This window comes from Neofelis nebulosa, chromosome 13 (genome assembly GCF_028018385.1).
Source record: "Neofelis nebulosa isolate mNeoNeb1 chromosome 13, mNeoNeb1.pri, whole genome shotgun sequence".
NCBI classification, from domain to species: domain Eukaryota; kingdom Metazoa; phylum Chordata; class Mammalia; order Carnivora; family Felidae; genus Neofelis; species Neofelis nebulosa.
The window spans coordinates 50,692,427-50,709,787 of record NC_080794.1 but is presented as its reverse complement, the minus strand read 5'-3'; the positions used below and the strand labels follow the sequence as shown (position 1 = coordinate 50,709,787).

At 45.2% G+C, this 17,361-nt stretch overlaps 2 protein-coding genes and 1 long non-coding RNA gene across 9 annotated transcripts in view; 2 read left to right on the top strand and 1 right to left on the bottom strand.

Moving 5' to 3' along the window:
* The window catches only part of FRMPD2 (FERM and PDZ domain containing 2), a 107,314-nt gene extending 96,774 nt beyond the window's left edge, over nucleotides 1-10,540 (top strand). For 3 of the 7 annotated variants that reach the window (XM_058696948.1, XM_058696947.1, XM_058696949.1), the window contains 3 exons: nucleotides 2,290-2,571; nucleotides 3,064-3,187; nucleotides 5,690-10,540. In XM_058696948.1, coding sequence (XP_058552931.1) covers nucleotides 2,290-2,571; nucleotides 3,064-3,136 — 355 coding nt within the window. In that variant the 3' untranslated portion in view covers nucleotides 3,137-3,187; nucleotides 5,690-10,540. Of the gene's footprint in view, nucleotides 1-1,326; nucleotides 2,572-3,063; nucleotides 3,188-5,689 lie in introns of those variants that run through there. The other 4 variants (XM_058696953.1, XM_058696951.1, XM_058696950.1 and 1 more) reach the window with 3 other exon arrangements.
* LOC131492979 (uncharacterized) lies at nucleotides 946-17,315 on the bottom strand. Its single transcript, XR_009252383.1, has 4 exons — nucleotides 16,836-17,315; nucleotides 11,297-11,371; nucleotides 6,126-6,365; nucleotides 946-2,217 (listed from the first exon to the last, which is right to left on the bottom strand). It is a non-coding gene; the product is annotated as an uncharacterized LOC131492979 (long non-coding RNA).
* The window catches only part of PTPN20 (protein tyrosine phosphatase non-receptor type 20), a 121,269-nt gene continuing 118,307 nt past the window's right edge, over nucleotides 14,400-17,361 (top strand). Inside the window, exon 1 of the mRNA XM_058696957.1 lies at nucleotides 14,400-14,516. The gene's annotated coding sequence lies outside the window, so the exon portion shown is untranslated. The remainder of the gene's footprint in view (nucleotides 14,517-17,361) is intronic.

Here is a 17,361-nt window from a genome sequence, read left to right as displayed (position 1 = left end):
TTGAATTATTTCCAGCTAAAGAACAGGTCCTGTCAACTGAAATTCCCAGCAAACTGCCAGAATTTACCGTCTACCAGGTGGCTACTCTTAAAGCCAGGTGGCTGCCGGCACCCCAGCAAGCCCAGAGTACTCATAGAAGATGAGGTTTTACTTTTCCTTCCTTCCTTTCTCTTTTCTTTTACAATTGTATATCTGGAGACTGCCATATCGCAGTAGATCTTTAGAAAGCATGTTAATAAAGCAGTACAGTATATTTCCATGGAGGAAGGTTAGAACTGTGTGCCTCCTGGAAGGATGGCTTGGCACTTGGCTAGAGTTGCATCTTATGCAAGGTTTATTTCTAAAGTTAGGGCATAAGGCAAAAATCACATCAAGTCACATCTCCCTGGAACATCACTTTGGAAGGCGCAATGTTATTTGCTCCCTTGGTAGGGGGACAGATCACCTCTTCTTTGGTTGAGCCTCAGGTGAAGGGCCTTGCTGTCTGCCAAATGGTTATCTTTAAATGCTGGACTCAGAGGAATGAATGGGGATGGCAGATTCAAGGCTTCCACTTGGCCTAGGGGCTACCACGCCCTCTCCACACACTCTGACCCCCTCACCTCTTGCAAGGAGCTTACTAGAAAGATTGGAGGAAGATGGTGGCGGGCGGTAAGGGGTGAACTATCAGGCACTGCAGTGGCCCGTGGGCACGTGTTGCCACCTGCTTGTCCTCTGCCTGGAGGGAGGAGGGGGGCAGGTTCTTGCTCGGGACGGGGTGGGGTGTGGTGTGGGCTGGACCTCAGCAGCAGGCTGGATTTCCCATTTTCTGATGAAACTTCCACATTGTCCCCTTCCATGTTTACAAGAAAATGTATTTTCTACACAATTTGGTCAAGTGCTTTAAGGTTTTAAACTGATTTTTCCTCAAAGTGCATAGTGATTTTAAATATTACTTTCTTAAAGTGAGTGTTCTCCTTTTATTCCTGGTAGCATACAGTCTCCTTTTTGTGCATGTGAATGTGCATATATTTACATGAAACACACATTGACATATACCTGTAGGTCTCCCGAGCAGAAATAACGTCTTTTTGACAGTGAAACTCAGGTTGGGACAGACATGCCACTTCTCCCAGGGAGGAGGACAGGCTCTCTGGGGGTTTGGGGGCCTGTAGCTATTGAGGGGCACCAGAGCTGAGTTTACAAGAAAGAGGCGTTTCGAGGAAGGGAAGGGAGGACAGCGGGCACATAATAAAGCCAACCCATTGCTTTGGGTGTGGGGACAGAGGCTGATAAATGAGGATTTGCGTGTTTGGTGAAAAGCTAAACCTGTGCATTTTTTTTTAGATTTTCCTACTCACCCTCTCTAACCAGGCTTTCGACAGATATTTTCTGAGCACATTCTCTGCATGTTTGAAGCACTGTACAAAATGCTCTGCCGTCTGTGTGGACTGCTTTTTCTAATCAAAAGGCGTGTGTGGTGACCTTTGGGCAGCCCCTGGAAGGCTTATTCTTCATGTTGTGACTGCGTCTTCACCGCCAGACAATGCGCCCCACTCACTGTTCATCTGCCTCTTGTGTCACACCGGGAGTAAATGTCACTCCAGCTGGCTGCCTTTCCAAATAGGCACTTTCTCAGCGCTCAGAAAAGGACTCGATATTTGCACAGAGTGCTTTGAAGGTCACCTGCTTGAGTTGTTCCCAGCCTCCCGCTTTGGCCCTTTCCCTCTGACCCCTCTGTTGAAACGGCATTCATAGTCGTAGCGATAACAGCCCCTCCTATTTACTGAGGACTTACCCTGCACCAGGAGCCATGGACGGATGTACCAGAATTATGTATTCTAAGCATCCCAGAAATCCTCTAAATTTCTCGACCTTCTCACTTTTCAGATGGGAAAACTGAGGTCCCAGAGAAGTTAATAAGCTTTCCCGAGAACCGAAGTCATGGCCCAGAACTGAGGCATAGCTCTGCTTTTGATGCCATGTCCTCTGGCAAGTCCCCCATGGTCTCCTGGGCTCCGTAAGGAGCTCCCCTTGCTCCCATAATGCTCTGTGCTGCTGCTCCTATAGCACTTTCTCCCTGGATTGTAACATTTGTTCACCACTCACTCTTCCCATTAAATCAGGGGATCCTCAGGCACAGGGGCCATCCATATCTTATCCAATGTTCAGAACAGTCTCTGGCAGGAGCTGTTTGGATCCTGGCTGGCTCTCCTACGATGTGCTGTGATGATCATCCTGAAAGCAAGGCAAGATGGGGAGAGGAGTTTCTTATCAATGCTGGAAGACACGTGGGTTTCTGTTTTCTAGTCCTGAATTGGACAGGGATGATGACGAAGGGGACATGTGCCATCTACCTGAAGCCACTTCTCCCACTGTGGAAAATGAAGCCTATCTTACCATCAACTCTGCATGGGAAGGCCAGCTACTCTGTGAAGAATGTTTGGAGGCAGATTCGGGGACCATTCCCTTGCCACAGTTCTGTTCTTGGAGTGCCCTCTCGGAGTCTTTGCCTGCAGAAGAGGCTTGTGAGAGTGACAGTGAGTGGGAAGACCTGGAGGAGGCTGTGGACCCGGAAGATGGCACCCTCAGGTGGGTGTCACTCTGGGTGGACTGAGGCTGGGCTCAGTGTTCAGTCCACTTTGGCTGGGTGATGGTCTATGGGCATCACCTCATTCCCCTTGCATCCCCTCGGCGGGGGGGGTCACACCTCGTCATGGCATTCACCACGGCCCATGTTCCATGACAACACCCTATAAGATAGGGTCACTGTCATTCCCATTTGGGACTTTCCCAAGGTCACACAGTGGGTAAGTGACAGCCATAAATCATCCCAGCTCTTTTATTCCATGGACCACATGTTCAGGGCCTTCCTCTGCTGCCATCTATATGTGGCCCAGTGCCCTGTGTCTTTTGGGAGGGCTGCTTGTTAAGTGCTCATTCCTCTTTTGTGTGCTCTTGCCTACCCTTGGGCTACATAGATTTCAGAGAAGTGTCTCGGTGCCCTGTAGTGCAGTCCTTCTCAACAGCCTCTGTGGCTCACAGCGAGCTTTTTTGATCGAGAAAGTCATTCTGTTAACTCAGGATGCCACCAGAAGTTGGGACTGGGTCAGAGAGCTGGAGGCAGATTGTACCGATGAAGATGAGGGAAGAGTAAATGTGACAAAAATCCTCTGACTAGGAGCAGAGCAGGTTAAACTCTTGACAGGTTGGTAAACCCACCCAACTTTCTGTTAAAGTGCCTATAATATATGTTGTTCCAGTATTTTATTATTTATTTATTTACTTATTTAAAATTTTTAAAAAATGTTTGTTCATTTTTGAGAAACAGAGAGAGAGAGACGAAGAGAGAGAGATAGTGCGGGGCGGGGGGGGGGCGGGGCAGAGAGAGAGAGAGACAGACAGAGAATCAGAAGCAGACTCTGTGCTATCTGCAAAAAGCCTGACGTGGGGCTAGAACTCATGAACCTGGAGATCATGACCTGAGCCAAAGTGGGATGCTCAACTGACTGAGCCACCCAGGTGCCCCTTTTTCTTTAAAAGAATTTTTTAGGGGTGCCTGGGTGGCTCAGTTGGTTAAATATCCCACTTCAGCTCAGGTCATGATCTGAAGTGAGTTGTGAGTTCGAGCCCTGCATTGGACTCTGTGCTCACAGCTCAGAGCCTGGAGCCTGTTTCAGATTCTGTCTCCCTCTTTTCTCCTCCCCTGCTTGTGCTCTATCTCTCTCTGTCTCACAAAAATAAATAAACATTAAAAAATTAAAAAAAAATGTTTTAAACATTTATTCATTTTTGAGTGTGTGTGTGAGAGAGAGAGAGAGAAAAAAAAAAAAGAGAGAGAGGAGGGGCAGAGAGAGGGAGACAGAGAATTGTTCCATTATTTTAAAAATGCTAAATACTCAAGAAACTTTCATATAAACACATTTTCAAGGCACCTTGAAACTTACCGAGGCATCAGCTCATGAAGATTTGGGTGTACCTGAGACAGTCTTGTTCACTTTTAGCCCATTGTGTCATAGCTACATTTTCACCACAAATGACTGACCTGGATTTCTCAGAGGACAATGGCAGGCAAGCTAATAAGGTGGGTGGCTATTTGAAATTCAAATATGCCTAAAGGACTGGTTCTTATCTGAAATAGGAAGCAACAAGTTCATAGAGGAGATCACGTGGGGGCTTTGAAGACCGTGCCTACCATCCATGGGAAAGTTGGACACTGACGGCTTTGGGGATGATGCAATGATGGATTCATACAAGTGTGGAGCAGGCAGGGTGTGGCTTATATGTGGAGGGAAATATTTCCAGAGTGGGCTCCTCAGGGCTGGGGAGCTAAGAGAAGATGGGGTAAGCAATGCTTTTGGGACCTACAGGGAAACAAGTAAGGACCCCAAGTGTCAGTACTTATGAAATGTCCCAGGAAATCTGCTGTTCCTCTGGAGACTGGAGCAGGTAGCAGAGAAGAGACAATAGGGCTTTTTGGTTGGAGGGGCTCAGGCTCCAAGCCTGCCTCCATCACTTACTAGGCGGGTAACCTGCAGCAAACGACTTTTAAACCATCTAAGACTCAGCTGACTACCAAATGGAGATAGCAAAAGCTACCTCATTCTGTAAGAGAGGACAATGGGTGTCAAAGGTTTAGCACACTGCCTGGTGAGGAAGAACTCAAGAAGTGTTAGTGCATTTTAGTCATAAATCACAAAGGAGACTATCTCTCCAGTGAGATGGTGCAACCTTAGGAATCCGTTCAATACTGTTTTTTGTGTTTTTTTTGTTTTTGTTTTTTTTCTGTGCAGACAAAGAACTGGGCAACTTTGTCAGACTTGCCCTCTAACTTGAGGGGCGGGAAGAAGTATTGGTCCATGGCAAGGGTGTCAGGATCTGGGTAGACTGAATAGCCCTCTGCTATGACAGTGGCTTGGGATGTCATTAGGCCTAGGCCCGCCACAGTCACTTATCCCACCCTGCTGATAGAAGGCAGGCCTGCAGGGAAGTGCTTAAGTGAGCTCTCAGCCTGGGCTTCTTGGAGCAGCCCACAGATGAGCTTCAAGGCATCTGTGCATCTCTACAGTTAGAATATTGACTTGCATGCTTCTTTTGGAAAAAGCAGCTCTTTTTTTTTTTGTTTGAAAAAGCAACTCTTAACATTCTTTAAATTCTCTAAGTGGTCCACAATCCCCTAAAGATTAAGGATCTCTGTTGTATATATTCTCTCTTTCATCCTGGAAGTGGGGAGGGTATAAAGAGGATTTTCCTTATGGATGGAGTCATGCATTCTTTAAAACCATATAACAGATTATTTTCTTTGGTCCTTTTAGACAATGAGATAATAAATAATTTCATTTAGCCCTCATATCAACTTTGAAAGATATTCTTATTCCTCTTTTATAAATGGCACTTAGAAGGCTTACTTAATTTGCCCAAAATCACACAGCCAGAAGGGGCAGATTCATGCTGCATCTGTCTGATTGAACTCTTGGTGCATTTTTACATTTCCTCTAGAATGTGTGTTCCACATGCACTTGTGTAACACACATGTCTTTGCCTCAGATGTCATGAGTCCTACTAGTTCTCTCACAAAATATTTCTCTCTTAGGAGGCTAAAACAATCCCTGCTGTCTGGTGGGATCGAGAAGGCAATTAAACTGTTCTCTTTGGGAAAGGCTAGGGCCAAATGGTGAGGCCAACCAGTAAAAGCTGCCTATTGTTTTAGGTGAACAGAGAAAGTTGGACAGTCACCCAAGGCAGAACCCAAGGTTTCTGCATGCACATCCTTTTGACAGTGATCACATGGAAGAGGCCTCAGGTGCCCTTGGTCCAGAGAATGTACGCACAAGCTCTACAACCAGGAAAGAAGCCTGTGGGTCCCCGAGAAGGCAACATGCAATGGAGGGTCTGGCCCAGTTGAGAACTAACTTCAAGAAGATCATGCCTGTCAGTTCTGAGACTCATTTTGAATAGTGGTCATGACCTCTCCTCGGTTCTGGGGTTTATGTCCAATAAAGCTTGGTGTGTGTGTGTGTGTGTGTGTGTGTGCGTGCACAAGTGCGCTCACAAGGGCTTCCCCTTGTGAAAGGATTTGAGAACCAACCACCTATGTCAAGATAAGCCAGCCCAGGGTGAGGTCTCGCTGCTGCCCTGGTACACACCTTCTGGGACAGATGCAGTGTTCCAGTTTCCACTCTTTAGTTCTCCATTGGTTGAAGGAGTTTCCATGGCCTTCAAAGTGCTGTCAGTTCCCTCAAGGGAATCTGCTGAGAGATGGCTCAAAAGCCATGGGAGTAATGTGTTTTGACATCTTTCTGTGTTCCTCCTGTGCAACTCCATATGGTTGTAGATTCTTTTAAAAACATTTTCCTTTTGAACTCCACAACCTGATCCTAAAGATTCTATGAAGGAAAAATAAGATGGGAACATGTAATAAAAAAGAAAGAGCAAAGTGGTAGATCCGGCATTATCAGATATTATGATATATACCCACGGCCATAATAAGAAGCTAATATTACGTGGGATTAGCTGGTGGACACAGTGTGCGCCAAGGAACACGCATAGCATGACGCAAGAGGGGATACGTGGCAGTCAGCATTTCAACATGGGGAAGGAAGACGCCTTCACACACATAACTGGAAAAGAGGATTTGATTCAAATCTCACTTCATCTATTACAATTACAGACCGTTTGATTAGGAAAAAAAAAGCAACACAGAGAAAAGCTGGTCAAAGCAGATTCAAGTCTCACCAGATCTACACAGGAATAACACACTTCTTCTGGCCTACAGCAATAAAAAAGCATAGCAAGGAAGAACTACAGAGTTGACAGTATTGAGAACGTAAAAACTTCTGTGCAGCAACGATGACAAAATTAATGTAGAAATAGGTGCAACGGATGGGGAAGCACTTACATAATTGTGAATAAAGATTAATACCTATAATATTTAGAAATCCCATTATAGTTTATAATAGATTAATAAAGGATTTCAGTAGCCGGTGTACACAATAAAAATGCAAATGGTGGACAAATACATATTCTGTTTAAAAAAGTTCTTTTTAACGTTTGTTTATTTTTGAGAGAGAGAGAGACATAGTGTGAGCAGGGGAGGGGCAGAGAGAGAGGGAGACCCAGAATCCGAAGTGGGCTCCAGGCTCTGAGCTGTCAACACAGAGCCCAAACGTGAGGCTTGAACCCTGAACCATGAGATCATGACTTGAGCCGACGTTGGACACTTAAGTGACTGTGCCAGCCAGGCACCCTGACAAATATATAGTCTAATCAAAATAATCTCAATGGATTAGTTTGTGTTCACATTTGCAAAATTAAAAAAAATCCTATCCAATTTTGGCAAAATTTGGGTGAAATTGGTATAATCAGAAATACCAAAAGCCATATAAATGCTTATGCCCAATACCTCACCGCGCCAGTCTTCAGAATTTATCCCAAAGGAATAATTCAGAATAAGAAAAAAATACCCACATATTTCAAGATGTTCATTGGAGTGCTGTCTCTGAAAACAACTTGAAAATGGTGAAAATCCCTTAGAATATAGTAATGTTAAAGACAGTTATGTCAGCATGGTGAAAAGATTGAATAGAATAAAATATGGTGATATTAAAGACAGTATGGTGAAAAAGAAAAGTGAGACAATTATGGGATGGTAGCATAATGGGATATTATGTAGCGAAGAGGACAATAAACCAAATACGGAAAGTCACGACTTAGAGCAGTGTTTGGTATAACAACATCAAGTTGCAAGTTGAAATGGGGTACTGATGACATCCACAGAAAGGCATATGCACATACACACAGACTAGTGTAGTGAGGGAGTAGAAATCACCCAGGGGTTGGATGATAGATTAAGAGAATACATTTTGTTAAAAAATACCTTTACTTTTCTGTATTTATTACTTGTATAACGAATTTTAAGTTGAAAATAAAAAGACTGGACCAGAAAAAAAAAAAAAAGAGACAACAGACAAATACAAAGGTTTAGAAAAGCCTATGTTCTAAAATTTAATTTACTAACTCTTCTCCATGTGCTTTGATTCCTAATTTCTTGTTTTCTTTATGAGAGAAGTCTGATAGATCCATTGCCTTGTTTTGTTATTAATTAAAGAGAAATTCCGGGCATCTGAACAGTTTTGTTTCAAATGCACTCAGGGCTGGAGCCAGCTTCCTCGGTGCACTATTACATGGTTTCACAGACGTCAAGTTTAGGGAATTAATCAAGCATGCAATGAAGTGAATAAATAACAGTATTTACAATTTTGGAACTGCTTGTGCTCTGCTGAACCCTGGTTGCTTATTTCCTTTTTGGAAAAGAAATGGATGCCTACAGGTTCAAAATGAATCTAGTCCTCCTCCTTAGGGGAAAGGACCCCCCTTCCCCCCAGGGCTGTTAACCCAGTTGAGCCATATCTCATGAAGAACATGTTAATTTGCCTTGGGTGGACTTGACTGCAGCTGCTACTTGCTTTGTTTCAGGGCAAATGTTGGAAAGGACAGTGCAGTCCTAAGGGACTCAGACCACTGAGCGCAAACTGCTTCCCTGCCTGGTTTCTGCATTGAGCATCCTCAAATCTGGCTGTACTTAAGTCAAGTCAACTACAGAGGGTGTTAAAAATACAGCTTCACTGGCCTCACCCCTGGAGACTCTAAACCAGCAGGGTTGGGGTAAAAACCAGAGAACTGTCCTTTTATCAAGCTCAGCAGAGGATTGTATATATGGCCAGATTTGGAAAGCATGGATGCACACTCTTCAAGACTTTGCTTGGCTCTCCCATCCTTCCTCTCTGCTATAAATATTTCTTAAGCTTCTGTTATGTGCCAGTACGCCATGTGTATGAGGTTGCCCAAACATATACACGGTCACCACTAAATTGTAGAGCTAAGGCGGGCTTCCCAAGTCCACTTAGCAAAGATGTGAATTCTCCCTGACAAAGTTTAATTTAGAGGTGTAATGGGATTCCTGTCAAGTTCCCTTCAAGTTATTTCATAGATATAGACAAGCGTCTTCTAAACTTTATTTTATGCATTTTGTATTTTAAATATAATTTATATAAATAAAAAATACGTTCTGAAAAGTCACAGGCCCTAAAATAACTAAAATAATCTTGAACATGTAGAATGAAGTGGGAGGAATAGCTGTGTCCAACATCAAGGCTTACTAGATAGCTACCTTCATTAAGTGTAGTATGGCAGAGGGATAGACATACAGATCCATAGAATAGAATAAAGAACCCAGAAATAAACCCATACATATATTTCCAACTGATTTTTGACAAAGGTGCAGAAGAAATTTAATGGAGAGAAAGTAGCCTTTCAATAAATATTGCTGAAACATTTGGACATCCACAGACCAAAAAAAAAAAAAAAAAAAAAAAAAAAAAAGGGACTGACCTAAACATCACAACTTGTACAAAAATGAACCCAAAGTGGATCACAGACTTAAATGTAAATGTAAAACTATGGGACTTTCAGAAAACAAACAAACAAAGACAAACAAGAAAGCCTTGGGATTGAAGGCTAGGCAAGGAGTTCTTAGACTTGACATCAAAAGCATGACACATAAAACGAAAATGGATAAATTGGTATTTTGCTCTGTGAAAGATTCTATTAAAAGGGTGAAAAAACAGGAGTGTCTGGGTGGCTCAGTTGGTTGAGCATTTGACTCTTGATTTCGGCTTAGGTTATGATCCCAGGGTTGTGGGACAGAGCCCTGTGCTGGGCTCCATGCTGAGCATGGAATCTGCTTAAAATTCTCTCTCTCTCTCTCTCTCTCTCTCTCTCTCTCTGTCTCCCTCTGATCCTCTTTCTTGTTCATGTATGCATTCTCTTTTGCACTCTCTCTGTCTCTCTAAAAAAAAAAAGAAAGGTGGGGGAAAGTATTTGCAAACCACATATCCAACAAAGACTAGTATGTAGAATATACAGAGAACTCTCAAAACTCAATAGTAAAAAGCCAAAATCCAATTAGAAAATAGGCAAAGGTATGAACAGGTATTTCCCTGAGGATTATATACAGGTGACAAGCAAGCACAGGAAAAGATGTTCAACCTTATTAGCTATTAGGGAAATGCAAAAATCAAACCACAATAAGGTATCTCTATATACATATCAGAATGGTAAATAAATAGTGACACCACCAAATTCTGGTGAAGATGTGGACAACCTGGGCCACTCATGCATTGCCAGTGGGACTGTAAAATGGTGTAGTCACTCTGGTAAATAGTTTGGCAGTTTCTTATAAAAAAGTAAGTACGCAGTTACCATGAGACTCAGAACTTGAGATTAGGCATTTATCTCAGAGAAGTGGAAACATTTTCGTACAAAGATCTGTATGTTAATGTTCAGAGAAGCTTTATTTATAATAGCCCCAAACTGGAAATAATCCAGACGCTTTTCAACCAGGCGAATCATTAAACAAACCATGGTATATCCATACCCCAAAGGGCGAATTATGCATGTTTGGATGGTTCTTTGGAGAATTCCGCCAAGAAGCCAGTCACAAAAGTGTGTGCAGTATGATTCCATTTGTATGACACTCTTGAAGTGACGAAGTTCTAGAAATGGAGAAGAGATTTGTGGTTACCTTAGGTCAAGGAGGGAGCAGGGAAAGAGGGGGCAGGTATGTGAGTGTGGTCATAAAAGGGCAGCAGGAGGGACCCTGATGGTAATGGTTCTATATCTCAACTGTGGTGTTGGATATATAAACCTACCCGTATGATAAAATTGGATAGAACAGAACACACACACACACACACACACACACACACACACTCAATCTATCTGATTGAGAGATAGATCAATGTCAATATCCTGGTTGTGATACTATACTAGTTGTATAATAATAAAGTTGTTATCCTTAGAGCAAACTGGTAAAGGTCCAGGGGATCATCTGTATTGTTTCTTATAATTGCATGTGAATCTATAATTACCTCAAAATAAAAAAGTTTAATTAAAAACAATGGTTTTCTCAACTCTGCTTTAACCATATTGCGGCTGCTCCACGTACTGGCAGGGCGGGTTCTGCATTAAGTCATAGATCCATTGACCAAGAGTGAGAGCTCTCAGCTTCTGCCGCCAGTCTGTGTCTGACTCTCCCACAGTACATCTACGTCATGCTATTGCTGCGACACTTCAAGTATATATCTTTTTTTCATAAATTGCAATTTCATCCTTCAGCTACACAAATCTCGGCTGCCGAATAAGTGACTCAGCTTCAGAGTCAAGCAATCCTAGAGAGAAATAATCAGGAAGAATATCGGAACAGCTCTACATGTTTCTGCCCCATTTTCCATTTGACACACATTCACCGAGTACCTACCATATAGCAGGCTCTGGGCAAGGCGCAGGGGGTAGAGATGACCATGGATGGCAGTTACTCGCTGGGGGCTTGTGTCTTGTGAAGGAGATAAAACACAGACACGTTACTATCAATGGGAATAGTGCTAGAATGATGGTATAGAAAAAAGTAATGTAGAGAGAAAAGGGATTTTTTTTCCCCAGAAGGAAATATTAATGCTACCTGAGGGGAGGGTCTGCAATGGGGTAGCAAGATGTTCCTCTAAGAGGAGAGGCATAAGCCTTGAAGAGCATGGGAATGATTCAGCATAAAGACAGAGGAAGCAGGGGGCTGAGAGGCAGGAGAGGAGCCGAGGACGGGGTGTGGACAGATTATGAACTAAGCTTGGCTTTTCAGCAGTGTTTGTTATAATAAGAACTCTCATCAGAAAGATTAGTCTGGTTTGTGGGGTGGAGGAAGGATTGGTATAGGGAGAGACAAAAAGTAATCAGATCACTTTGGAGACCACTGCTGATTCCAGAGCAGAAGGAATGGTGGGCCCGTCAACTAGGATGGGGATGATCAAGGAATATCATATTTAGTGATCAGTTTGGTTTTATCCATTCTGAATTTGAGATGTCTCTGGATCTGAGGTACCCCAGAAGGATGTTTTCATTAAGATGGGATCATCATGAATTCCATTGCAAAGGGCGCCATCACTGAGGGCTCAAGGTAATGCCATGGTGTGGTTTTATCTACGAGAGTTTCTGTAGAACAGACCCTAAGGCTAACAGTGCTATGAGGTGCTAACATATAAAGGGAGCAGCAGCAGAGGGACAGCCCCATGCAGCGGTCTCCCTTCTTCATTCAGTGAACTACTCCAGTCACCTCCCCTGGCAAGCCAGCAGCACTGGTGATCACCCACCCATAGCCTATAAGGGTTTAGAGGGTAAGGAGGCCAGGAATGGACAATTCCCCTGAAAACAGATGTTGGAATGCTATGGTATTTTCCCTTCCATACCTGTGAGGGAGGGTGGCGCTTTTCCCCGTATGAGAGAACTTTAAGAGAATAATTTATAAGGCTTGATGTATGTCTCCTGAAGTTGGAGGTGGTGGTGGTGGGGGGGACACACGGGTGTGTAGCTGCATCTCAACAGACTCTAAGCCAAGTGTGGGTGATGGTCCAGTGAGGCCAAAGAAACGACCCAGACACAGATGTCAAGACATCGGTTTACACCTGCAACTTACATACAAGGAGTCCGTAAGTGGCTGACTGGACAAAGCAACCATTGCTGGGATCTACATGCAGCAAGCTTTTATAATGTAGTAACTAGCCTAGCAACTATCTGTAGCCTCTCCTTCCTACATGGCCAGCATTCCAAGGAGATGAAGGCCTGCTGTCTGGACATTCTTCATTACAAGGGAGACGCTCCGGGTTGATTACCCCCAGAGCCCCTGACCTTGAGTGCTGAACAACATGTTCTTCTGCATATTCTGCTTGATGGGACTATACAAGGAGGATGGGATCTCTGCATTCTCAAGATAGCGATGAACATGGACACTCACAGTGTGCTCGCACAAGCTAGCTATCCAGCACGTACCGGACAAAAGTCTTCGTGTCTAATCCATGCCTGAGCCGTGTAAAGGTGAGAGGTGATGGCAGAAAAAATAAGCCTGGTGGGGGAGCAAAGAGAAAAAGGACTGCCCAGGAATAAATTGTCATACCCTTGGTAGGGTAAGGATGTGGAAGCTTTTCTTTTTTTTTTTTTTTTTTTTTTTTTAATATTTTTTTTTAACGTTTATTTATTTTGGAGACAGAGAGAGACAGAGCATGAACGGGGGAGGGTCAGAGAGAGAGGGAGACACAGAATCCGAAACAGGCTCCAGGCTCTGAGCTGTCAGCACAGAGCCGGACGCGGGGCTCGAACTCACGGACCGCGAGATCATGACCCGGGCCGAAGTCGGCCGCTTAACCGACTGAGCCACCCAGGCGCCCCTGGAAGCTTTTCTTATAGTCAAGTGGCCCTACAGGTTGGGCACAGCCTACAGCTCTTGTAAAATAAGTAGGCATGACCCAACCAGAGTGAGAGAGAGAGAGAGAGAGAGAGAGAGAGAGAGGAGTGTCAGAGCCTCCGCTCACACAGAGGGTGTGTCAGTGAGAATCCTAAAAAGCCCCCTTCTGTGGCTGATACATTATACAAAGGTGGCCTTTTCTCCCTTTGACAAACCCCCTCATCGGGGGACAAAAATCAAGTTGGCATTTTGGCCCCCACTTACCCATTTGTCTGGCACCTGTACTCATAGCACAGACTAAATAAACTCATTGGTACTCTGGAGTGGGGGAGCAGAGGGAGGGCATTGTAAACAGCTGTCCAGAGACAACATCACCCAGGCAATGGAGTTGCGCCTGGAGACACCTTGCAGGGGAGTTGTTGGGGAAGCCACAAGATTCTCTCCCAGCACAAACAGCTGACTCAAAATACCTGCAGAGCCCAGAGGGCCCAGGGCGGCGTTCCAGCTGCAGAGATATCAGGCACTGGGTCTACAAAGTAGGATGTGGGTGTGAAGCTGAGTGAGGAGGAGAAACTGATATGTCCATTTCCCATACCCGTTTCCAACCCAAAGCAGTCCCAGCCTCAAGGGCAGAGAGCTTAACAGATCAGAAGACAGAGGGAATCTTACACTGAAATGGAACTGTTCTGGGTGCTCATAGTTATGGGCCTGCCCAAGATTTGATATACATGGGCCCAGGAAAAAAATGCATCTGGATATTGAACTTGAATGGCACTGGAAGGAAACAAAGACGTTGTCTTCCGTGTGCCCCCTATTCTGTCTAGCTAATAAGATGCAATCAGCTGATGACATCTGTATTCTTGCTGTAGAGCCCAGGGCTTGGCACAGACCAAGAGGTAATACATGAGGGTTGAAAGGCATCCATCCAGCTCCCCTGTTAGAATCTGTCAGTGTTTGCAGTTCACTTTCTGCCACATCATGATTTTACTGTTAATAAGTAGAGCTGGAAGCAGAAGGCCGGGCATTTATGTACAAGAGTTGGTGACAGGAGAGCCTGCCAACTTAGCGACTCTCCTTGTCAAAGCCTCCGGGTTCCTTCCCTCTCCGTGTGGTGTGTGCCTGCGGAACGATGGGCTGGTTGACACTCTGCAAACAGAAGAGCAGCAGCTAATGGTCAATCAATTAATATTTATTGGGCATCTACCATGTGCCAGGCTCAGGGACCGGGCAGTGGGGAATTCACAACGAGGTAAGTGTGTGTCCTTCTGCTCTTTAAATAAAACAGTTCTCGGCTCCCACTGGGCTTTTTATTGGCGTTGCACTTTCCACAATTTATTTTTATAGAGCCTTTTATGTGAAGTGTCTCAAAGCTAAGCAGAGAGAAAGAAACACACAGAAAGGCCCCATGGCTTCTTCCAAGCTCACGATCCCCATCCACTCACACTTGGTGGCGCTGGGTGTGAAGAACATCATCTAAAAATAAATCAGGCTGCCAAGCAGAGGCCTGGGCCGTGACGGATCCGACGGAAGGGTAGTGTTGCTGAAAAGATTCTTTTCTTTCCTGCCGGTGTTTCTTATTCTTAGTTATGTGCTCTTCCCTGGGTCAAACCAAGTTTAGAAAACTCTGGACTTGAGCGTGGACCTTGCGGACTGTGAAAACATGCCTTTGGGTTCTGAGGTCCTAGGTGCACACTGCTTACTGGAGTCTGGAAGCCCCTCATGGGTCCTCTCTGATTGTGTCTGGAGACCCATGGCTTGGGATGAGGGGCCATTTTGTCAGTAAATTCTTGTACTTGAAAGAAGCAGAAGGGCCCCACCTCAGCAGAAAGCAGGTCTTTGGCTGGCCTTCAGGTGCATCCAAGAGGGAGCCTGGATGTCCAGACCAGGGGTGGGGGTGCAGACTGTGAGATGACACAGTCAGCGTTACCTCTTTGTGCTGGTCACTGGTATTCCCCCATCTGAGCTTTCCCAGGGATCTGTAGTGAGCCCCAGGCAAAGCAGGACAGGAGGAGGTGGTGTCTGGGGGGGGGAGTGGGGGGAGCAGAGAGGGGATAACCAAGAGACTCCATAGCTAGCCTGGAAAGGGAACCTGGATGGATGGACTACGAGAGGCAGAACTGGGCTGGAGGACCACATTGGGACCAGGCCTGCAGTAAGCACCAAGGGTTGTGTGGTGAAGAGTCCTGTAAGGTTGAGTTCTGGAGCCCAAAGGAAAGGGAATATTAGCAACCTAGTCTCCTAGACCTGCTTTTGGAATGACCGCAACATCAATATGCCTGGTCTAATTTGTGGAGGGTATCCAGCCTTACCCACAACAGGATAGAGACCATGGCTGCAGCAGGTCCTTTGCTTAGAGAGAAACAGACAATGAGAGATAGAAACAGTCAGCACAGAAACTCTGAAAGATCCACAGCCCTAGCAAACTCTGTGAATCCATCCTTCTGGGAAAGGGAAACAGGATTTAGCACCAGACACAGTGCTGGATGCTTCTGTACTTTGTCTCATTAAGCACTTACAACCTTATGGACTCTTTTTAAGTTTATTTATTTTGAGAGAGATAGCATGAGCGGGGGAGGGGCAGAAAGAGAGGGAGAGAGAGAATCCCAAGGAGGCTCTGTGCTGGGACTCAATCTCATGAACCATGAGATCATGACCTGAGCTGAAATCAAGAGTGTGCTTAACCGACTGAGCCATCCAGGTGCCCCTGGACTTTTTTTTTTTTTTTTTTTTTTTAAAGAAACCGAGGCAGAAATTAGGAAGTAACTTGCTCCAGGTCACCAGCTATTCAGTAGCAGAGCAGGGATTGAAATTTAGGCCTGCAAGACTCTTTGCACTACTGGTGACTGGTTAGACACAAGAGTTTGAAAAGGCCTCCAAAGCATGGCAGAAAGTTTGGTAACATACTACATCATTCTTTCAATTTTCCACAGAAGCAACCAAGAAAAGCCTTTTGGGTTGGTGGCCTCTGAGATTATTGTGTGGTTTAGTGGAAGGTTGGTGGATAGAGACCTCAGGATCCACTTTGACCAAGTGTTCATTTAGTCTCCATTCGGGGATTTCCTGACGCTGTGGGTGGGAATTCTTTCTTCTGTGTGTCCCTAAGATAGCCTTCTATGTAGGGACATATAACAGTATACATAACATTTCAATTCATTCATGCTGTTCATGTTTGTGAAATGGTGACCACGGCAGACTTCTGATATTAGAGACTATGAAAAACAAAAGATACATCAGACAAGGGGGTCCGTCTTTAAGAGGAATCTTACCCTGACACTGGTACAGCTTGCCTGGAGGGTGCCTTGGCTGCTAAGGGAAAACCAGGACTCTGATGGAGAGAAGGCAGCTACCTATTGTCAGTGACTCCTAGAGCAGGAAGCTGACCCCTCCATGCCTGGACAGAGGGTGGCCGTTTTTGCTGAGTCCGCCTTCAGCTTAAGGATATGGCTGTCTTCTTTGGACCAACACTGACGACCGTGGGCTGAGCCAGGCAGGTCTTGTCATGACTTCAAGGGAAATGGATCTGCTAGAATGGCTCGGGTCAGGACCAAATGGAGACAGATGTACTCACCAAGATAAAAAGATTCCAGCTTCGTGGATTGAGGCAATGTTTACATCCTGAATTGCCCCTGCACCGACGATCCGAACAGAAACTCTCAACCGACCTGTAGCCAACTGACCTCGCACTCCGGCACGGGTTAGTGACTTCTGCAGTAGTCTATCCTGTCCAACGTTCCTAAATACTCTGTCTGTCCTGCTCTGACACTGCAAATCCACTCCTACTCTGGCCGCTCTGCGACTCAGTAGAGGGGGACAGTCAGAGGTACGTATGAACCAAGAGGCCATCCCTAGGGAACAAAGTCAGTGGTTCAAGATGTGGGCATGGCTCAGAGTTGCTGGCGTCAGGGCTTAGTTTAGGAAAGGGGTATGTACAGCGGGGTGGTGGACCAGCGACCCGCAGGGAGGCGTCAGCTGGGTCCGCAGGGAGCGCTGTATAGCCTTGAAAGGCCAGCAGGGGAGGTACTGCAGGCTCCAGCCAGGCCAGCAGAGGGCGGTGGCGCAGGGTGAGGCTCCAGTGCGCAGGCTCGCAGGCGTGG